Raw genomic sequence first — 23633 nt, 5'->3', positions numbered from 1 at the left:
CGCAGGTCATTAATGCTCTCTCTGTCTCTCTGCCGATGTTTTGCAGGAGTGGTGCCAGCCAAGAGGAGTCCAAAGCTGGTGGTGAGTACTATGAACTCTTTCGTGTTTGTGCATTTCCTTGCGCTTTCCACTGAGTGAAATGAGTTCTATTTAAAGAACAAAAGACAGACATATGATAGCTAACTCCCGCTTTTACAGTTTCAGAAATTCTTCCCATTGTTCCTACTGCCATCATATCTCTACTTCGTTCCCAGTCTGACACTTTGGCTCTCCCTACATCCTTCTCTCAGGGTTTTTTTTTCTGCTTTTTTGTCATCTGTTTTTTTGTCTCGCTTTCTCCTTACATCCCTCCGCTCCTGCCATGCTGCCATCCTGTGACTGATTAAGCATAGCCTAGGCAGAGCAGTGTAACATTGACCAGCTGTTGGGGAGGGCACACAGCCTCAGACGAGGGAGAATGGGAGAAAGAAGCATGAAGAAAAGATAGAGAAAAAGGAGGAGAACGAGAAAAATGGATTGGCCCACAGCAGTGAATGCCTGTGATGGCCCACAGATAAAAAAGGGAGCACTGAGGCTAACTCGGAGAGAAAACGGGGCAATGTCTCCAAAGTGCACTGGAATCAAACAATTAGGGAGCTGGGGAAGCTGGATGGGGGACTTTGATAGATTGTAATGTGTCTTGTAGATGTTATTTATAAGAGAAAAGAAACTAGAAAAACTGGATGGGCAATGTGAGGGGTCTTTTGTGGGCCAGTGCAGGTATTCAAGAGTCCAAAAAGCAAATGTTTCTTTGTTTTTGCAACTCATCAGCCTGATAACAAATCAGTACAGTCTCAAATTACTGTCACCCTGTTTTACCCCCTGAGAGCCACCAAGTTGAGTTGCAGGTTCAATTCCTCCCACTTGAGAAGCAGAAACCCTTGCACCCTTGCAGCAGTTTCTCTTCATCAACATTAAAAGCCTCACCTCAGCTTGCTGGATATTGGGATTAGGATTAGTTTCAAAATGGCATTCGTCAGAGCTGTGGGTGTCACCTACTCAGATCACATGGTGTGGCGGATGGAGGAGGGGGTGGGCACTGTAAGGGGGTTGAGTGGGACCAATAGTGGCCTAGCCTGACTGTCACTTTGGATTAGCTTTCCACTGAGGAAAAGCCAGTTTTCCCTCCCTCTGTGTTATGTCAGTGAAATGTCACGCTGCATGCGACTTCATGTCAGCCCAGAACAACCGCTTTGCCTCCAGTTCAGCATCTAAATAGATGCTCACAGTAAACTTCCATATGCAAGAGAGACCGTGCTGTCTCAACTCATTAAGCAAGTCTGCAGTGATCAAACAAGAAGTCAATTTCACATGGCTGTAATGCAGTGCATTACTGGAATTTGACCCTTCATCTCATATAGTGTGATAAGTGAGAGACTGGGAGACTTCTATATCTTTTCTTTTTTTGTTATTCATATCAGAAAAAGTGATTAAGTAGTCACATTTGTGCTTTTTCAGTATTAGAATTATTATTAGTAATTTTATCCGTAGGAACATTTTTAAAGTTGTAACCTGTTAAAAAAGAACATCAGCAAATAATAACATGATAACATCTATGCACGTTTTCTGTTTACAGGAACAGAACAAAAGGTTGAGGTATAGAACTGCATTATTAGACCATAAAAACGTAGTTCTCTTTATCTCAAACCAAGCATTCAGTGCTATGGGTGTTATTTTCATTGATGCTTAAACAGATAGAATTAACTATGGCTGTGTTTCATCTTATTTTGTCATGTGATTATGACCGTGAAGTAAACAAAAAAAAAAAAAAAAATTCCGTTAAAACGACCGACTCTGTACACCAATTTCAGTGGGTTATTTTCTCTGCAGCTGAGATTTTAGTTTGCTTTCAAAGCAGATGGCACACATTCCTGTTTCAACTCAGACCAACCTTGATTCTGTTTTCATGCAGAGAACCTTCTGCAATGAACAAAGAATCACAGGGTTTATAAAAGGCAATATCTTTGTTCATTAAAATTCCCTCATATTTCTGTCTGTCTTTGTCTCGCAACCATGGAAACCAAGGCGAGATTTTTCTTTTTTTTGTCAAAGTGGGAGATGTTCTGCTGCATCTAAAAAAGATGACCTTGGATACTTTTCTCTCTTTTTGTCCTCCATCAACTCTTTTTCTAAGTCGTCTTGTTTGTCCTCTATGTCACCCTTAACATTGACTCACTTTCTACTCTTCCTTTCTTCTCGTCTCTCTGCCCTCTATCTCCGTCTTCTGCATGTATGTTTATATCCGCCCCCATCGCTTATATACACACACCTCAATCTCTCTCTCTCTCTCTCTCCCTCTCTCTGTTCTGTCCACCCAGCACCAGCTAGAAAGAAAAGATAGCCAGAGCAGCTCCCAGCACAGTGTGTGCAGTCATCGCAGCACCCACACTGATTCTCCCAGCCACCCACCCTCTGTCATGCCCAGTGAGGCGGTGGTTCCCACTCCTGCTGCCCCCACCCAGCCCCTGCCAGGTCTGCCCCCTCAGGATCCCGCAGATGGCACCCTCACCCTCCAGAAGAAGCCAGACCCCTTTAAGATCTGGGCACAGTCCAGGAGCATGTATGAGAGTCGACGTGAGTATTTTTTTTTTTTAATTTTTAATTGAAGAATATGAAAATTTTGCAGACTTTAGAGTTTAAAAATTCAGGAGGACTTATTCTTTATTCTTTTTTTACCGTCTGTAAGAATGAGTACCAGCCTGTCAGTATAGATGCGATGGCTTAGATTCAAGATGAAAACGAAAAGGAAAAAATAATCTTCTTAAAGATCTGAGGCTTTTCGCTACATATTTTTTTTATGTTTTCCTTCCTTTGTGTGCGGGCTTCTATTCTATAAATTCTATGGTATGATATTTAACATTATTTAATTGAAGGTAAGTAAGCAATGTCAGTTTAGTGGTATGTAAAAAGCTCTACTGTGTAAAGGTAGGTAGGAGAAAAGATTCCCACTACGCTGACCCATATGAAGCAAAAAAACGCCCTGGACAAGGCTCTGATTGTTTAAAGTAGATCAGCAAATGCATTTACCTGCGCATTTGTGTCCATTAATGCCTTTAGTTTGTTTGCTCAACAATTGTGTGCTTACCAGTCACAGCTGATCCTGTGACAAAAGGTGCCTCCAAGAGAGAAGTGTCCTTGAAAACGCACAAAAGCAGCTGACGAGTGCTGCTGTGACGCTTGTGCATGTCAGTCGCACACACACGATATTATCCCCAGACTCTGGGATGTGAAATGCGAGTGCACTCGGTTTGGTTTTCCAAAGGATGATGTGCAACTACCATAGTCTTTCCCTAAAGTTTATAAAAGAAAGTGTTTATGTTATTAGTAGGCAAACAGTTATGTGCTGTGCCATGTTTACTGAAGGGAAAACAGAAAATTCAAAACTGGAACACTAGAAAGTGGGCAGTCTCCACATAAAATTCCACAATATCATTTGCAGTCACGGCCCACTCTTGCATAATTCATTGGGTAACACTGTAAGGGTGTCAAACCACTTATGTGTTTCTAATGGAAGAGTCTGCAAGAAATAGAGGAGTGTTGGATATCCTCAAAAAGAAGCACTCCACTCGCCCGTTCTGGCTGAATTACATCGTTCACGCCTCCTGTACTTGGACCACTGGTGATACTTAAGAGGAGGATGGATTTGTATGGGCTGTGAAATAAACCTCAGTATTGCCAGAGATTGCATTGTAATAGAGAGAGTGATGTCTCTGGCAAGTCTGTTGCATTAGCTTGTCACACATTTGTGACTGTTCCCAGCCAGATGTGCAAGCTGCCCACATCCTGTGTATTGCAGTGCATTAACAATCATGGCTGCCTGTAGAATCTAGGACTGCTGCTGATTAAATATTAACTGGGCCTGGAGAGGTCTGCTTTAAGCTGTAGCTGATTGGTATATCTGTTTGATAACCACTGAAGGAGCTCTAGCCTTTTTTCCATTGAGTGGGGGAGGAGAGGAGACACAATGAAACAAGAGAGGGAGACGCCGAATGAAAAAGAGGCCCAGATTCTGTGTGTTTCCATGTTTATTCATGTGCATGCTGCCACATAAGAGTGAACCCAACTTGAATTTTTGAGTAGGTGCATTCATGCGTCCACCAGAAGAGCACAGTTTCAGTGGCAGAGCAGTGTGGCTGAAAGGTGAGCTTTTGGGAATTCATGTTACCTGTTGCATGATGAAGCGTCACAAAGCTGCACTGTTAGTTACATCGAGCTTTGATCACTACTCTGTAGTTGCGGGTCAGCAGAGGGTTAATTACAAGTCCAACAGCTGCAGTTTAATTCACACCAGGCAATTTATCGAGGGACCTAGAAAGCTGAAACGAATGGGTTCACTGCTGGCCTTGCGTGGCAGCCGTGTAGGCAGCAGGCAGAGCAGGAAGAAATGGCCTGTGCCTTCTGTACATACTGGCCCTGTGGGTTGAACAGACTGACACCAAATTGCCTGTGTCGTCCTCCACAGTCTGCCCTGTCCGTGCATGCAACTGTGAGGGGAGGTGTGTGTGTGTGTGTGTGTACAGAAATAGTGCATGGGAGGCAGATGCTATGAATTAATGCATGCAAGAAAGACTTGACTGTAAATGAGAGCTAATAATAGGGCTCTGCGTTGAGTTCTAGATTTCAGGTCTGCAAGTGTGATGAGGTGACAGCCCGAGACCTTGCAGCCTAGTTTGCGCTCTGAACATGAGCATGAGGCAGGAGCAAGCAGCTGTTGATCCAGCCTGCTCTCATTCTGACACTGTTAGAAATGCAAATGCCTTATTGATCAGCAGATTTGCCATAATCAAGCGAACATTTGATCAGAGAAAAAAGGATCCAGTGATCAGTCTAAATAGATTCTAGCAGGAAAAATTGAGCAGAACCTGCAAATCTTTGGTTTGGGTTTGGTTGTTGATGTCCATGGAGTCCTCACTGTTTCTCTTGTGTTTCAGTGCCAGATTGCCAGGAGCAGGACATTTTCCTTTGGCGGAAGGATACAGGCTTTGGCTTTCGCATATTGGGAGGAAATGAGCCTGGGGAGCCTGTAAGTCTTCCTTCACTTTAAGTCTCATCAGTTTATTATAATTGCTTGTGAATGTGAATACTATGTTTACATATACATCCATCCACAACAACCATTACTAAATGCTCTGTTCCCTAACAGTTTCTTTGCTTCATTAGTTTCCGCTGTGTTTTACATTTCCTGTGCCTCTTTCAGTCTGCCTTTAAACCAAATAGCAGAAAGACCTAATGCATCACTCTCTCTCTTTAACTGGAGCTGTTGCTCTCTGGAGATTTGTATAGATAGCTTGTTAAGAACAGCAAAGGCCTTATCCACCATTCCTTCTGGTTGTGTGCCATATATTTGTCTTAAAGAAGGTTTCGAGAAGACGAATGGAAGGCAGATAGTGAAATAAAATGGCAGCAGGTTTCAGGTCTGCCCCACAGGAGTTAGTACTTGTTGTTTGTGCCAAACATGCTGCATGGTATTTGTGCACTTGTTTCTGGCAGGCCTGTGTACTCTCCCACACAATGCCTAGAGCACACTAGTTTCTCCACCGCCCCAATAGGCTGCACCGGCCTTTTTGGTTTTTCCTGTGTCAGCCACAAATACTTTGAAGTACTGAAACGGGAAACTTTGAAAAGCTGCTGTATAAATCACACGGATTCAGTGCGGTGTGTCTTGAATGATCTTTTGTTTTCTAAGCTAATGCAATTACTCTGTAGCAATGCATTTAATGTGCTTTCCCTTTGGCAGATCTACATAGGGCATATAGTAAAGTACGGGGCAGCAGATGAGGATGGTCGCCTGCGGTCGGGCGATGAGCTCATCTGTGTGGACGGCACAGCAGTAGTGGGCAAGTCTCACCAGCTGGTGGTGCAGCTGATGCAGCAGGCCGCCAAACAGGGTCATGTCAATCTCACTGTCAGACGCAAGAGCCCTGGATACGGAGGTGAGGAAAGTTTTAGATAAAACTTAAGCGTGTGCATTCATGCATGACTCACGCACAGTCACATGTATTTTATGCAAATATATCACATGCTTCTTGCTTGAAATGTAGTCTAAAGAGTCTATTCTCACTCCCCTCATCCCAAGTTTCAAAAGGGGAAGGTGATGTCCCTCCATCACCAGCATCCTCCCACCACAGCAGCACCCAGGCACCGAGTCTAACAGAGGGCAAGCGGACCCCCCAGGGGAGCCAGAACTCACTCAACACTGTCAGTTCTGGAAGTGGATCTACCAGCGGCATCGGCAGTGGTGGCGGAGGAGGCAGCGGTAGCGCAGTAGTGCCGGCCTCCCTGCAACCGTACGATGTGGAGATCCAACGAGGAGAGAACGAAGGATTCGGTTTTGTCATCGTGTCATCAGTTTCCAGGCCCGATGCTGGAACCACCTTTGGTAAGTGAGGCAGACTGAGCTGAAGCTAGTTGAGATTGACAGCAACTTCAATTCAGTCTGACAAGAGAAATTATTTTGTTTACTATAGCCTGGCTCTGTCTTCAAAGCTACAGACAGTTCAATTTAGACATTAATCAGATTTAACAGTTTGATTGTTCGGGCATTTGTAATTTGAATTGGTGCAAGTGATGTTTTCATCTTCTTCTATCCTCATGTCTCTGTCATTAATTCACTTTCTGGCTGTGAGCAGGATGGGCAAAAAATTCAAAAATAAGCAGAATTCCAGTCATGATTATATACAAACGCACACGTGTGTATGCCAGTGACTATTAAGAATGTACTGAAATGATTATAATGAGTAAATGACGGAATAAATGGAAACTTCTGTAATTAAAAAAAGCACCGAACCGCATCTTGTGCTCAATTTAGTTTATAGATTATCCCCTGATCACCAGCTTCAGAGACAAAAACAGTGTATACCCAGAATTACTGCATTTTGAGGGCAAGAAAAAAACACATCAACACTTTTAAAAAACTTTAGTACGTTCTAGAGTGTGTGTGTGTGTTTTCTTTATTACAACTAAAGCCAAAACAGTTCATCCCAAAGAAACTGACAGGTGGTACATGAAACTGCCTCCAGCAAAACACATCCATACAAAGTATGAAAGCACTACAAAGTTAAATGATTGACGCTATCTCCTGGCAGAATTAACATATTTTTTTATATTTTCATCACTGAGTTTCCCCTGCTTATACGCAGCAGGGGGGAGGTGTTTAACAGGAGGGTGCTTAATGCCACAGACTGAGGTCACAGACTATCATAAGCTTAAGGATAAAGGAACCCTTCGTGTGCGAGTGCACTCTGTCAGGATCGAACCGGCTGCAGCTTTATCACAAACGCCATCATCACACATTGATGCCTCGGAGGTGCCCTCACCAATTCATTCAGCATGTAATTGAAATATACTCGGCACAGTCCATAGCTGTCCGTACCATTTATGTATCGCAGCAAAAGAGCAGAATCACATGTATTAACGTGAGGCAGGCACTGATGAGGAATTGTAGACGTCCTTGAACAAATTTGGTATTAACCTCTGAGTGATGAATTTCAAACATGAATGTCATAGCAAGGTCCCCTGTGTAGTAGCCATTATGATGATGTACTGTGGTCTGTCATAGGCATAACACAAGAATGGATGACACGTTACCCATGCTGAGTGCCTGGGGAATATTTCATTGATCCCACAGGCTGAGGGCGTCGCTCTGCAAAATGCGATGCAAGAATTAATGAGTTATTTATAATGACACCTGTGACGGTGCTAGTCAACAACCACGTCTAGACTACTTCTACTTTTCAGGTGCCTGTTTTTGCTGCTTCCTCGCTGTGCTCCCCCCTTCTCTGCTCTGTCACTATTCCTCTCGGGAGAATGAGATGAATTGACTTTGTACTTTCACTCACTGATCTAGGATCACGCTGTAGCATCCTGCACTCACTGCTCTAATGGATTCTAACCATGTGGGACACGAGCTGAAATATGAAAGAGGAATGTGTATTACTAAAAAAAAGCCCAAACAAAAATAAAAACATGGCATGACATTGCTGCAAGGATTCTTCCAGGAGGCTAGATGGGGTTTTTTTAAAGCCCTGGTGGAGAAAATAGAGCAATTTCAGCTGATTCTGTCTTCCATACATCAGTGATGCATAAATCACTTTGCACAAGTCCATTTCCTACCCACATGACCTGGGGGTTGGTGTTGTGCTTAACAGATTGGGTATTAAATCCTTGACACACCCTGTCCCATATTTCCTTTTTTAAATAGACTGACAGAATACAACTGCATTTTTTTAAATCGAGACACAAGAAGGGTAAACTAAGGTGATGTAATAAATATGGATGCCGCAAAAAATACTGGAGGGAAAAGTGTCGTGAGCAGCGGAGATAAAGGGAAAAACATGGAGGGAGGGTGAGAAGAGCTGGAGATCCCCTGGGTCTGTTCAAAGCTTCTGTGTAAACGAGGCGTGCAGTGTTGAAAACTGTCAATCTGCTGCTGCAAGTATTTCTTGCAGCATTTGCACTGACTAAACTCCAACTGCAGTATAGTCTGAACATCTACATATCCAAATTCATCTGATTTCGGAGCTGGTCAAGCTCACTTAGTTGAATATCTAACAGGAGTGGTGCTCCACCTGCTTCACTGCGCATTGATTACCACATCGCCCGCATTGTCCCAAAGAGCCTGTAAATTATATTGTTCTCCTCATACTTTACAGTGCATATGTATTTTTCAACAGGTCCTCAGCTTTATTGGTTTTCTGTGGGGGAACTGGGACGCAATGATTTGCATAATTAACCTTTCTTCGTTCTTTCTCCCTGTTTTCTTTCTCTCTTCTTTTTTTTCCAAACCTATAAATCGATACAACCAATCAACACAATCGAAAAAATCATCATGATGTGCAAAATGTACACACAAAACAAACATGTTTATTAACACAAAAGCTGGAAATGCTTGTGTGGCCATGCCCCACAAAATAGGACGCATCATTGAGGGCAGCCCGGCGGACCGCTGCGGGAAGCTGAAAGTCGGGGACCGAATACTGGCCGTTAACGGCTGCTCCATCACCAACAAGTCGCACTCTGACATCGTCAACCTGATCAAGGAAGCCGGGAACACAGTCTCGCTCAGGATCATCCCCGGTGATGGTAAGGCGTGCAATGGCTTCCGGCCTCACGATGGCTGTTTCATAATGCATTGTGATGTGACTTATTCATGGTTGTGGTGGGAAGCAAAGGGCACTGACTCTGTTCACAGGCGAGAGCACTTTTCACGAGGGTGTGAACCCTCGTCTCCTGAAAGTGAGTCACTGAGTAGGAGTAAGGTGAAGTTGCCCCCAGAAATTGCCATAACACTTCCCGAGTTTCGTTCCACCCCCCCGAGTTTCTGGTTTATTTTATTTTCTGGATTTGTTGTCACTTTTAACGGATTAAAAACACTGCTCACATTTAATCAAGTGCTTCCTGATGGTGTTAAGCTCTTTAGCTTAGCCTAGAAAAAGAAACGGAACTGCACAATATTGCAGCACAAGCAGTTTGTGACTCAAAGCTCCACGTTTTGGCAAAAATATGTCAAGCGCTGACACAAAGTGCATGTTAAAGACTGAGCCATTGGTCAGCTCATGCAGACATCGCAAAGAGCCACGCAGCTACATACTCCGTAGAGACATAAAATTAAGCTTAATGAAGATGGGAGGTGACAGAGGTGGGAACAAACTCCCACGCGCACATGTTCAGCAACTCACTCATGAAGAATCACAAGGCAAAGTTTGGTAGTGTGGCTTTAGAAAACCCTGTGCCTCAGAGAAAGTGAGAGGTGGCTGCAAGGAAGTCGTATTTCTTTAAGTAATGAGGGAAGTAGGCATGAGTGAGTAAGGAGTCTAAGACAAATGAGTCAGGCTGATGTTCTTGCAGACAGAGCTGTACTCCTATCAGTGGTGCGGGTAACTTATACATGTGCTGCCTGTTTGTGATACAACAGAAAAGCAAGAAAAGACGGTCATTCTTGCTCTTATTAATTTTTTTTTTGCCCTCCTGGAACAACTACTAAATCAAAATGATACATGTCCTGTACATGTGGCAGAATTGACAATAAAGTTGACTTTGACTTTGACTTTTTTTCTTTTCCTTTAATGCTATTTTTCTTTCGTGCAGTGGGGCCAGTGTTGTACATGAGTAAATGGCAAATGACAGCATCACAGGCAGTTAGCATCAGGTTGAATAGAACTGCCTGTGGGTGGTTCAGGGGACTCTTGTAGACTAACATTTTGTTCTCCAGAGTATCTTTTTAAAACGCAGCTAGAGGCAAATGCATTTAACAAAAGTAGTCACTTTGTTTTCTATTGTTTATCTCTTTATTGTATTTTCTCTTTTCAGAATCTTCCAATGCTTCTCTGCTGACAAACGCTGAGAAGATCGCCACTATCACCACCACACACACACCTCAGTCTGCAGACTCCCGGTAGGTGACGATGTGGTTTTTTTTGGGGGTTTTTTTGTTTTTGTTTTGTTTTTTAATTTCCACGAATAAAAATCATCTTTAAAGAGTGCACACCAATCAGACTTGTCTTATGTCACCAAAACATCATTAGAATGTTACTGTTAAACTAAAGAAAAGCGGATGGAGATTGTGGCATGTCCAAAGTTTATGTAAACATGCGCAAAATGTGATCCTACTTTGTTTGAAATGGTTGATTGAAAGACTGGGCCTGCAACTACTTGCTGTCTTCAGACTTAGGAGCATAAAGACAGCAATATTAAGACAAGTCAGTGTCTCACTCTGCTACTGGTTTGCAGTTAAAAGGAGTTAAGTTGGCAATTACAAGCAATCCTTTTGTGATAATACAGCAGTTAGCTGTGATAAATCATTGAAGATTTAAAATCTGTTGCCATCTGTTGCAGCTCTGATTACAGAGACATTCACATTAACTACTTAGATTCACAGTCAAGCCAGAGTCTTGTAGATTTGGGGCTAAAAAAAATAGAAGTTCTTCCACAAAGATTGACATAGTTTCTGCACAGTGGCAATTAAACTGCAAAAATGACATTGTCAATAAGCGGACTTTTGCAAACAACTCATTACTGATTCAATTTAAATTTATTTATATAGCACCAAATCACAACAACAGTTGCCTTAAGGCAAAGACTCTAAAATATTAGAGAGAAACCCCAACAATCAAACAGCAAGCACTTGGAGACAGTGGGAAGGAAAAAACAAAACAACCTTTTAACAGGAAGAAACCTCTGACAGATTCAGACTCGGGCCCGGGTTGCCAGAGACACGGGACAAAAGGCAGACTGTAAATGGTAAATGGCCTGTATTTATATAGCGCTTTACTAGTCCCTAAGGACCCCAAAGCGCTTTACATATCCAGTCATCCACCCATTCACACACACATTCACACACTGGTGATGGCGAGCTACATTGTAGCCACAGCCACCCTGGGGCACACTGACAGAGGCGAGGCTGCCGGACACTGGCGCCACCGGGCCCTCTGACCACCACCAGTAGGCAACGGGTGAAGTGTCTTGCCCAAGGACACAACGACCGGGACTGTCCAAGCCGGGGCTCGAACCGGCAACCTTCCGATTACAAGGCGAACTCCCAACTCTTGAGCCACGATCGCCCACTGTGAACGAGAGCCAATCATTTGCACAGCCAAACAGCCAAATCATGAAATTCAAAGCAAACAAAGAAAAAAAAGAAGCAAAAATTAGACTTAAGAGGGCCTAGACCCTGAGTAAAGAGAAAGTTATCTACTGGGTCACGCGTGCAGTAACAGTATGTAGGTGGCAGAATATTGCACTGTGATGAGATAATGTTTCACTTCACCTGACAGTGGTTTCACTGTTGTGGCGAATGATGAAGCCATAAATACAGCACAATATCTATGCATTACATGTATTAACAGGTTGTTGTTGTTGTTGTTGTTGTTGTTGTTTTTTTTTTATAACCCAAGGAATAACCCAAAGTCAAAAGGAGCTCCACCTCCTCCTCCCACACAATCTCTGATCACACAGGTAAGAATGGATTTTTCATCCATAGTTAAAGGTCATCACCATTTTACTTCAATCTATCAGTAACATGCAGATATGCTACAGTTATTATCAAAGGGAAATAAAAGGATCATTATGGCCGCAATAGAATCTTCCACTCCTCTGTGGAATGTCACCTTAATGTATTTCCACTACTTGTCAGCTGAAAAGTAGGTCATACTGTAAAATTAGTGGATAGTGGTTTTAAGGTTGCACGAGAAAGAAAATGAGAAGAGCCCCTACACATGTGTGATGCATTACAAAAAGCAGGCAGTGGTACCACGCTATTTTCTGATCAATAGATGGCAGTAACATGCCAGCATGTGCTGCAATATTCCATTTCAGGCCAGAAGAGGGAGGAAGAAAAGCGCAAGTAAACATGGGGAGATATGTACCACATGTGGATGGCATAAATATTTTTGTGTCAAATATTCAAATAATCCTTATTACATACAGATACCCCCTCATACACACACTACCATGCGCTGGAAGATTCCATAACTCTTAACTTTTTCATGAGTAAGGTAAGTTTTGGGTCCAGCCCTTGCGGTGCCCTTCCCTCAGTGATCTGTACCCAGCTCACAGGCTCATGCATCATTAATTATTCATGCATTTGAAGGTATTGCACTGCCATTGACACTTTGAGTTTTTTCTGGGACAGGGCTTGATTAGCCCTTAAGTTTGAAATCACCTTTCGACTCTTTGAACTTAGTCACTCTGGTGTCTCTGTGACTTTCTCTTTGTCAACCCTTTTCTATCTTTTAGGATGCAGAGTTCTACTCTGTGGACCTCGAGCGAGACAGTAAAGGTTTTGGCTTTAGCTTGAGAGGCGGCCGGGAGTACAACATGGACCTATATGTGTTAAGACTAGCAGAGGACGGGGCTGCTGTAAGAAATGGCAAGATAAGGGTAAGAATCTGGGTTGTTTTATTTTGATTCTCTGTCAAAATACATTTTCATGTACTAAATTTCTTTTTTGCAGTGTCGATGAAACCCTACCTTTAGCCAGTTGCCACAGTAACATGGCCTCTCTGTTTTCAGGTGGGAGATGAGATTTTGGAGATTAATGGTGAGAGCACAAAGAACATGAAGCACTCACGTGCCATCGAACTGATCAAGAATGGTGGTCGGAGGGCACGGCTCGTCCTCAAACGGGGAGATGGATCTGTACCTGAATATGGTAGGTAATGCATTATGGTGTGGCGCTGAAACTCATCACTGTCACTGCTGAACCGCAGACTAAAGTTTCATATCTTTGTAGTGCACCAGAAAAACTTTATATTCCTTAAAAATGATCTTCAGCTGCACTGCTAACCTAACTGATAAATGTTTAACAGGAAGACATGTTCAAAGTGTGATTAATATGTAACAACCACAAAACTGATCTTTCAAATATATATTTGATCTTAAAGAGCTATTGCACAGATTTCCTGTGTAGGATTCTTTTTCTCATTGTCAATTTACTGTTATTTGCTGGTTCAACTGGGATTTTAATTTTCTGACACTTTCTTTTACCCTCAGATTGTTTTCTTTTGATGCTTTATAAAGAGTTTGTGTCAATATTCTTTTGTCTTTGACAAAAAATAACTTCCTCTCTCTTAATAAGATGTACTGTAAAACAGCCTCCTGTCTGTTTTATTTGTTTTCTCCTCTCTGCTCCTCCTCCTTTCTCTCTCTGATTGTCTCTCGTTGCTGGGCTCTTCCTCCTCTCTCCAGCGATGATGGCTCCTCATCTCGCTGTTGGTACAATGAGAAATGACAAGATGGGAGAGCCCTGTTTCTACCTAATGGGCCAAAATCAGACAACGGTTTGTAGCCAAAAGTCTGTCCCACTCCACTCTCCCTGTCACCGTTTTCCTTTCAGTTATATTCACCCCTTCTTTCAGCCCATACCACCCTGCATCCCATTGTGTGTGCGTGTTGGCGTGAAGACCTGTTGACATTGTATACAAGCTTTGTCAGCCTCATTTAACCCATGTTATTCAACTTCTGTATGCATATGATATCCCTACCCATGTGCCAGCTTCAGACCAGACATTTATTAATGGGACTAATTTAATTCAACCCGTCATCACACGCTGCTGCCACCTGCAACCTGTCTGTTTTGGGGGGGGGGGGTTGGCAGACTTTCAGCCAAACAGTTTTTTTTGCTTTGTTCCTCCAATTAATGTACATTAAACTCATCATTTTATTTTGAATGATTTCCTAGGTGCCTGCTGTGTTATCGATAACCCCCTGCCCTACACTTGCTGATGTGTTGCACCTGCTGTTGTTGCCGAAGTCACCTTGTGTTTTAACCTGCAGCCCTTATAGCGAAACCATATTGAAATCATGTATAACTTCAATGCATTTTTTGTGTGCAGATGTGTTAAAGTGTTACACATCAGCTTACATTAGCCGGATTTATTCTAAGAATAAATGCAGCAAATGGAAGTATACCAGTATGCATGATTTCCATCAGTATCTGCTTTGATTTTTTTTGTTTGTTTGTATCATGTCAATGCAAGAGCTCAAATCAGCCAACAAGGAAAATCATGTCTGCTGATCGCAATTAATTTCACGTTTTTGATTTTTCTTTTTTTTTTTAAGTTTCTTTCCGATACTTGTTGAAAAGATATTTCCCGTTCTTTCTTCCCTCCTGCAGACGGCAGCAATGACGGGCACCCTTCCGCACCCGGGGCACAAAACACTCCGGAAGTGAGAACGCTGCCACCCAAAAGCCGATATCACACCTCATTGGAGTCCAGTTATCCACCAGACCTTCACAAACCATCACGCCAGGAGGAGGCTGTGTGTGGCCGAGACATGGACAGGAACAGGGACAGGGATGGGTCAAATCAGATGGACTACCAAGGCTGGCAATTTAAACCCCATCATCATCACACCTGGAATAACAATCACAGTCAAAGTTCCCCCAGACAGCAGTCTCCTGACAACAGCAACAGCAGTAGCAATGGCAACAAGAAGAGCCGGGGCCGCAAAGTCAAGAAGTCTGAGTCGGAGAGCGGCATCTCTAAACTCCTAAAGACTCTGAGGAAGGACAACTCGGGGAAAAAAGCTGCAGCTGCCGAGAAACTGAGGGAGCGAGAGCTCTCAAATAGCAGTTCTACTCTGGACGGGAGATTTCGTCCGCAGCGCCGCGGCTCCCTCGACCGCTCACCGACCCGAAAGCGCGCCTCGTCCCCTGATCACCGGCGGGCCAAATCGATGGACCGCAGGGCAGAGCGAGCACATCGCGACCGTACACCTGAGAGGGATTACGATGATGGAGGGTTCCTCGCAGTCACCCCCGATCGGAAGTACAATGAGCGGAGGCTCCTCAAGGACTCGCAGATGACTGGGCAAGTCAGGGAGTTTACCACCCCGGAGCGCACCAACAACAAAGGGGATTCCTTTTCTCAAGCTAGGGGCCGCACATACGACAGAGCCACAAAGAACGGCAACCTTCTGCGAGACTCTTCATCGGAGAGGAGAGAGGAGAGACATCGGACAAACGGGAAAATGGAGAGACTGTACAGAGTTGAGCGGGACTCTTCCCCTGATAGCACCTACAGCCGGGATGAGCTGAACTATGCAGCCGCACCAAGACTAAAAGACTACTACAGCATGATGAAGAACAACGCTGCACACAGTAACGCTGCCTTCAACAACACCGGCCACAACAATAACGCAGTAGGCCGCAGCCCGAACCAGCTCCCTGAGCCCAAGAGAAGGCTGTACAAAGAAAGCCCGAAAGACCTCAGCATCTAGAGCAGAGCAGAGATCCCCCTCACCACTCTCTCTATCTGTGCAAACTATGTACCATACACTGGAATTGGACTTCTAAGGATACTAACTCTCGTGCTTTATTTGGTCGAATGGTTTGATTTGATTAACTTTACTACTTGTGATCCCATCCAGAGATTCATAAAACAGCAGGAGTACAATCCTATCAGTTCACACTGTTTTTGTCATTGTTTTGGTTATTTTGAGCATAACAAAGGTTGTTGTACTATAGTAAAGGTATTGTATGTGCCTGCATATGAAATCAGTGATATTGCTTTTTTGTAGGCATTGCTGACTCTAAATATTTGTTCCCTCAGAGGTATGAAACATGCTTCCAATTGTGGTAACTACTAAGCTTGTTTTCAACTTGTTTTTAGATGTCTTTATCCATTCCTGAATTGCTTAAAAAAAAAACTATAGCACAAGACACTGGTGGTTCACGAGAACTGTGAAAATGGACTTTGCAAAAATCTAAATGTTAAGATTTGATGGTGAAACTAGAATGATAATTAGATAATTAATATATGACATTTTTGCATTTGCTCACTATTTATTTTTGATTCGGCACATATCTCCAGTAAGAGTCATTCGATCTTTTATTAAGGACCAAGGTAAAAGTATACAACGGACTTGGAAATGCATGCTGAGGCAGTGTAACCTCTTTTGCCTAAATACACGCTTCCAAAACTCTAACGAATTATGTGAAAATTGGCAGTGCTATTATTAGATTTCCCCCTGGAGAAGGATTGAGGAAAAAACTGTGTGTACTGATGCGATGGGAAAGGAGCTCGACTCGCTTTCAGCTACAGGCAACAATGTTCTCTGTTGTGGAAAAATGTAATTTCACCTTACACAAGTCTGCATTATGCCATAATACCAGCCGAAGCTGCCATGAAATATGATTTTTGAGATATGCCAAAAAAAGTAAATATGTAAATTATCCCTGTGCAAGATGCATGTGTAAATTAAAATGTAGTGTGATCACTTTATTTGATGGGTCTGAGTGAGAATAATTGATAAAGGAACATGCACTGTAATCCCACAGTAACTTTAAGCCCTGTCCTCATGTTTATTACAAGCACGTTTGTGCACCGACCACCTCCTGGGTACAGAGGCGCAGAGCCCATGTGGTTACGTGTGTCGGTAACATGGAGATTCCCGGTACAGGGGACAACTGATCTGCCATGCTGAGCCATGCTGTCATGCCACTGGAATCTGACTGCTGCTTTTTACTGTTGTTTTGTGTGTATTCTCTGTTTTATGTTTCATTTACAAACTAAAAATATATTGGGAGGAGGGGGGAGAACCACAACAAATGCATTGTTTAATCACCATTGTCACCATGGTACTGTATTTAACAAAAAAGAAGCGAATCTGAGAAGTGTTGGCCATCGTCTGTAAAGATTTTTTTTTTTTCTCCAATGTAACTACAAGGAACCTGTGGAGGAATAAAATGTTGCCTTTTTCTTGTACAAAAGAGAAATTTATGAAAACCCTCAGTAGTGAGGAATGTGACATTGTGTTTATATCTCTGAAGTGGACCTGATGATTTGTGGGGAAATATGTTGATTTACTCTGGATCAGGTATGTAAAGACATTTTAAAATGAAAGACTGTATGTGGTCAATCAGAAACTGTTTAATGGTTTGAATCTCTCTCAATGGTTAGCCTGCCTTTGTATTATAAAGCACTTGTATGCAGTCTGTGTTCTTCAAGCATTATTTCTTGCAACGTGCTCCAGACATAATGCTGTCTCTGTGTTGATAAAAGCAGTACATGTATATGGGCCAATCTTTTTTATATAACTATGCATATATAAATACTACATTGTTCATAGCTTTATTTGACCCATGAAGCTATACATAACATTAGTCAAAGTACAAGTAGATGTGGACTTATCCAGCTTCTTTCCTTGAGATGGATTACAATGTATATGTAGCTATCAAAAGAAGTCTGTGAATGCTATTTTTATTATCAAATAAAGTTTTCCATACAAATTCAAAAGGATTTCTTTTTTTATGCCTGACTGCACATCTCAGGATAAGCTTTTGCGTTTGTTCAGGTTTTTTGATCACGTCGCTGGTGAGCTGGTCGTGGTTTTGATGTGCAAGTGTAGAGACTGGCAACTGGAAGAAAGAACAATGGTGATTGTACAGTCACTGGCCACTTCTTTAGGTGCAGCTGCACAACTGCTCGCTTATGTGAACACACGAGAGCAACTCAATGGGTTTAGGAATGCACACATGGTCAAAACAACCTGCTGAAGTTCAAACTGTTTTAAAAACTGCTTATCTGTTGATCACACACATCTCTAAAAAAAATTTAAATACCTTCTTCAGAGGAGGAGAATGTGTCTACTGACTCCCACACACAAAAAAAAAAACATGTAAGATAGTAGTCATCGATGTGGGCCGTTAGTTATATTGCTTCATAGAGTTCATTCTTCTTTATCAACTACACTAGTAATTTCTGATCAGTTTTATCTGTGTAAAAAATACTGGGGGTACCCAGTGGTACCCATCAGCCTCCTAGTACAAACACCTATAGTATAAATTTGAAAAGTATAGGTGATTTCCTTTTCAACTTATCCCATTCACAAGACTTTCAGAAAACTTAACCTCTGGCGTTAAGATCAAGATCACTGTGATTCAAACGTAGAAGCGGCACTGATGGTATCAATCTGAATCTCAAACGTCACTTCGTTCTCGAGTTATCGCATTAACAAACTCGGGTGTCCACATTGTCTGCCTGGGAGGGTGACAACAACAACACCACATGAGCCTTTTATGGCTGAGGGGTAAAAAACTGAAGTTTACACAGATTGTCAGTGTCTGAAGGTTGTCTACTTACGTAAATGCTGGACACTGTGCAGAAAAGCAGGAAAAAGGCAAGTAGTTGTCCAACAGGTCCACAGTCATAGGTTTCATGTCTTAGTTTTAATTTGTAACTCAAATGGGTAACTTGGAAAAAAACAAAACAAAAACATAACATGGCAGCATGGATACAAGGAGCTAACATGCTGTTATGGGTGCTGTTTTAATACATTTGGACAATTTGGAACTGTGAAACGGATAATTACTCATTGCCATATAGGAATGAGTGTACCAGTTTAGCAAATGTATTACACCACAAGGTAGTGTACAGTTTAGTTACCCTTAACAACAGTAACAGTAAATAACCAAAATAATATTTTAAGTGTTTCTGTAAAAAATTACATTTTATTTTTAATACTAAAATATCATTGCTGTTATCAATGAATTTACAATGTTTTTAAAAAAAGTTAATTACTTGCAGTCCTGAACAGAAAAAATATTTTTAGTGATTGAATGTTGGTAATTAAATGCTTGAGTAATTTCTGATTTCTTAGAGAAGTCCAGTGTGCCAGCTCAAATTTGGCTTTAAAAATGTAAATTCAGTTTTATTATTATTAATAATAATAATAATAATAATGACTAATATTACTTTATTTTATGTTTCATTCTCCCCAAAGAGGAAGGAAATTTGCTCTGGACTCCAACTACAAGTTACCAAGAGCACAAGCATCACAATTCACCTTGTTCAGTAACGTATCTGTGATGCAAAAAGACCTGTGCTCATATTGTGCTCATGCAGTTCCACTGCACAAGCACCACGCTGTGTGTGTGTGTGTAATACTATTGTTTATGTAATATACTATTATGCTATTAAAACATTAGAGAGTTTTATAAACCATTAAATATCAATACTCCTTATTAATACTAATTAGGTTTACGTGTAATAGAGTCTTGATTGATTCGTCCTTTCACACTACCTGTAATGTTTCCATTGAATTTGCATGAAGGTGTCACTTGGTTAGACTCATTTGGTCATCTAATAAATCTTTGTCAACCTTTACATAATGTGATTAATATCTATTATCAGATAAAGTTGTGTCTGGTGTCATGCATACTCACCGATAATAAGATCTTATAATGTTGTAATCTCTTTATTAGGCCAAGTTCTAAGCCCAAGGTGACCTGTGACTGAAATGAGATTATAGAGGCCACTTGTAAACACTAAGTACTAAGTTTTTGTGTACTGTTTCATCAAGTTTAACAGTAGATGAGCAGTAGTAACTGCAATAACAGCTCTAAAGTCTAAACTGACTCAAGACATAAATGCATTCTGAATAGGTCGTTCACATTTATTTATTTGATTAAATATACTACAATCATATGAACTTTGCCACCCAAACTGTAAGTAAAACATAAACAGGATGTGTCATTTGCAAAGTGCGTTTTATTTTACGTTGCCTTGATTACATGCCTCTACATTCAAAAATAAGCCAGTATCATTTAGGATCCAACTGTGAAAGATTAGCATTTTTCCTTTTCCTCTCAGGAAAAAAAAATCTCACCGATTGTTAAGTTGGATATTCTGTACATACAGGAACAACTCTGTAATGGGCTGACCTTTACTGCAACTGTCTTTAGGTTGAATCAATTCGTTTGTAAAAATACAAAAAGGAAATTATTTCTGTAGACATTAGCCTTCAGTAGTTTCCCTGGGGGAGCAGAAGTCTTCGTCTTGGATGGCGGATCACGGAGCCGTTGCTTGACGCCCCTTTTATGCAGGAGACACAGAGCTGGAGGACACAGAGGAAGCCTCGGTCTTGGAGGCAGTAGAAGATGCTCCCTCCTCTTCTTCAAAGGGATTTTTCCCGCAGCACAAGGTGGTGATCATGCAGTGGCGGAACTGCTTGTTCATGCAGATGTAAATGATAGGGTTGTAGATGGCAGCGCCCTTGGCAAAGAAGGCTGGGAGGGTCATGAAGACTGGTCCAAATTCAGATCCCTGATGTGTGAAGATATACCAGGCCACTCCGGCATAGGGCAGCCAACATACCAGGAAGGAAATAACCATCATAATAACCATGCGGGTGACTTCCCTTTCAGCCCTCTGGGTGGTTTCAGACTCCTGCTGGGCAGCAGCAGCCTCCTTGACAGCACAGAGCAGGCGGCCGTAGCAGAAAAACACAACAGTCAGTGGAATTGTGAAGTGGCAGATAAACATGTAGATAACAAACGACTCGTTGTTGAAGCCTTCTGCACGTGTGTAGTAGTCGACTCCACATGAGCACTGCATGCCCTCAGGGATGTAACGAGACCAGCCGACAAGAGGGGGTGCAGCGCAAGCAAGGGCCGCTACCCAGGTGAAGGCCAAGCCCATAATAGCGTGGTTCTCCCCAAAGCGGAAGTTGCTAATAGGCTTGCAGACGACTAACCACCTTTCAATAGCAAGGACAACCAGTGACCAGAGACCAATCTCACCACCGAGGGTAGCAAAGAATCCTTCCAGATTGCAGCCAAGGCGACCTAGGACGAAGTAGCCATGCATAGAGGTGTAAACCGTTGTGGTGAATCCTCCAAACACCATGAAGAGGTCAGCCACCGCAAGGTTCAGAAGGATGTAGTTTAGTGGGGTTCGCAGCTTCTTGTGTTCAATGGTGACATAGAGAGTAAGGAAGTTGATGGGAAATCCAACAAGGATGAGAAAGAACATGTAGGCACCCAGAGCAGCATAAGCTGCTGGGCTGACAAGGTAGTGCTGAGGGTATTCATAAGGACTCCGGACAATACCAGTGGTGTTTACCATAGGGACATAGAAAAAGGGTCCCTCTGTGCCATTCATGGTTGCGGCTTGTGGTTGCGATCAGCCCTTCAGAGGTGTTTCTTCTGGCTGTTTGGGAGAGTGATGGTACAAATGCTACAAATGGAACCAGGTAGCTACAGTCTGGCTTTTAAAGGCACACCTTGGATTATCACTTTCCCAATCTGTCAGCACAAACTGATTTAGGCCACAGTTAATAACTAATCCAGCCACCACTGCAAACATTAATGACCACTCATCAAGATATTAAGGTTACACCTGCTCACGTCTAACACGGCTCTATCCAGTGACTGTATGTTTTGAAGCATGTTAACAACATCGTGTCTAGCGAGAAAATAAGCTTTTAGTGCACAGTCAGCTTTAAACCTACAACTGAGGGAAACTGTTCAGTTCAGATGTCTCTTAATATCTCTGCAAGTCTCCTCCACATGGCTCAAAGTTATAAAGCTCTAAATTGGAAGTTTTAGGGGATTTTCACTAATATGGACATCTTTTCCTGTGAGTTTTAGGAGCAATCTATTTTAACTGTGTTAATTTAAGGTGCTTACGTTTAGCCAAAATATTAAACTTTCATTCAATATTAATTTGCATAGGGCTGCTAATGGATAGCATCTCTCTATATTAATCACATCCATTTACAAATTCAATTCCATCATCTAGTAAATTCCTGAATAATATTGACAAATATAGGCATTGCAGAATGCTTAATTTTAGACTCTTTATTAAATACTGGATGCTGATTTCGTTTTATTTCATAGTTTTTTCTTTTTCCAACATAGTTTCCTGCAACAACTGCTAAACACTGGAGAGAGAAAATAATAGAGCATTACTATGATGCCAAAACTTACACTAAAGTAGTAATAGTAACTTCAAAGTTCATACAGTTTCATTTTCATGTGCTACCCAAAATCAAAGCAAACAAAAAAAAGACCAGGAAAGAAAAATAAAGTATCACATCTGAGTCCCACAGTATCCTACTGAGTGAGAGTGACCCTCGCAACATTAAATCCATTACAGGCTTGTGAGAGGAACACATCCATAAGCCCCAAATCTCTTTAATACAACACCCATTAGGAAAGTGCTGAGCTCTTTACCAACAGCTAAGATGGTCCACCACTCAGCAACATTACTGCCTCTGCTCTACATTCAGTATAGTACAGAAAAGCACAACTTAGAAAACAGTAATATATGAGATAAGGATACGTTATGAGAAAATTAAAAAGCCTTTTTCTTCATCTGCTGTCTTGGTCAGAAGATATAAATAATAATTTGCACATGAGGCAAAGACAAAGTGCTTTGTGTAAAAAAAATCCACTTGGTTACAACTAGAGTTAACATGTATGAACCCATAGATAATCCATAGATAATTAATCACTGGGCAAAAGTGTTGAGCAGTTCTTCAGGGCAATAGTTCTCAAGGCTTTCTGCAGCTCTTTCAAAGTTTTTCTTTGGACATTGGCTGCTTTCACACTCATTTTCTGTTTATTCTTGTATTTGACCATTTTCAGAGGAATCTTTTCTTTTTTAATTTTGTTTGCTTATTTCTAAAACACTGAGGATTCATTCAAACAATAAATAAGTAGGCTCGAACAAGAATATGTCCCATTTCCAATGTCTCAATCTACATAAAAGGTAACAAGAGAGGCATAAAATTGTATTTTTGCACTGTGAAGTGATTCCCAAAGAACTATTAGTTACTCTTAATCCAAAACTTGATGTCTTGACATGGTATGCAGCGCATCCTAAAAACAAAACAAAACAGGAAACTGGGCAAGAGGAGGAAAAAACACAGGCTTAAAAAACTAGCTACAGCAGCATGCCCTTAAAAAAAGGAAGAACTCCAGCAAAGACTTGACACAGGACCTGGGAGATACAACTACACTCAAAAAACTACTTGAATGGAAATTTAAAAAAAGAAGAAAAGGATTTCCATGTGATTAAATTGCTTTATTTTAGCTTTATGCGATTCTGGTACTGTATTCCAATTGGAGCCTATCCCAGCTGTCATAGTGAGAGAAGCAGCATACACCCTGGACAGGTCGCCAGTCTATGGCAGGGCTAAAACAGAGAGACAGTCGACCATTTGCACTCACATTCACACTTCTAGGTAATTTAGAATCACCAATGAATCTAAGCTGCGTTGAATTTCATGCAGATCGTACGTGATTTCATTACGTTTACCACAGAAACACGAAATTATTTTGTTCAACAAAAAAAATTCAAGAACAGAAAATA

General features: G+C 41.8%; 2 protein-coding genes across 7 annotated transcripts in view; one reads left to right on the top strand and one right to left on the bottom strand.

Moving 5' to 3' along the window:
• LOC309696737 (membrane-associated guanylate kinase, WW and PDZ domain-containing protein 1-like) overlaps positions 1-17774 on the top strand; it is a 92764-nt gene extending 74990 nt beyond the window's left edge. For 5 of the 6 annotated variants that reach the window (XM_082518098.1, XM_082518096.1, XM_082518097.1 and 2 more), the window contains 11 exons: positions 47-81; positions 2358-2613; positions 4971-5062; positions 5777-5972; positions 6116-6418; positions 8917-9120; positions 10348-10432; positions 11931-11991; positions 12772-12915; positions 13048-13186; positions 14651-17774. In XM_082518098.1, coding sequence (XP_082374224.1) covers positions 47-81; positions 2358-2613; positions 4971-5062; positions 5777-5972; positions 6116-6418; positions 8917-9120; positions 10348-10432; positions 11931-11991; positions 12772-12915; positions 13048-13186; positions 14651-15756 — 2621 coding nt within the window. In that variant the 3' untranslated portion in view covers positions 15757-17774. Of the gene's footprint in view, positions 1-46; positions 82-2357; positions 2614-4970; positions 5063-5776; positions 5973-6115; positions 6419-8916; positions 9121-10347; positions 10433-11930; positions 11992-12771; positions 12916-13047; positions 13187-13722; positions 13815-14650 lie in introns of all 6 variants that reach the window. The other variant, XM_082518100.1, reaches the window with a different exon arrangement.
• A 2235-nt stretch (positions 17775-20009) lies between these two features.
• LOC309696747 (rhodopsin) lies at positions 20010-21510 on the bottom strand. Its single transcript, XM_082518117.1, has one exon. The coding sequence runs from the start codon at positions 21417-21419 to the stop codon at positions 20355-20357; it is 1065 nt and encodes a 354-aa protein (XP_082374243.1). The 5' UTR covers positions 21420-21510; the 3' UTR covers positions 20010-20354.
• Positions 21511-23633: the final 2123 nt, after the last annotated feature.

The sequence above is a fragment of the Aulonocara stuartgranti genome (genome assembly GCF_965226115.1).
Source record: "Aulonocara stuartgranti genome assembly, chromosome: 20".
Taxonomy (NCBI): Eukaryota; Metazoa; Chordata; class Actinopteri; order Cichliformes; family Cichlidae; genus Aulonocara; species Aulonocara stuartgranti.
Note: the sequence above shows the minus strand (reverse complement) of the source record. Positions and strands in the feature narration are given on the sequence as shown.

Coding starts and splice junctions, on each gene's coding strand:
- LOC309696747 (XM_082518117.1), bottom strand. CDS start 21,419: ATGAATGGCACAGAGGGACCCTTTTTCTATGTCCCTATGGTAAACACC.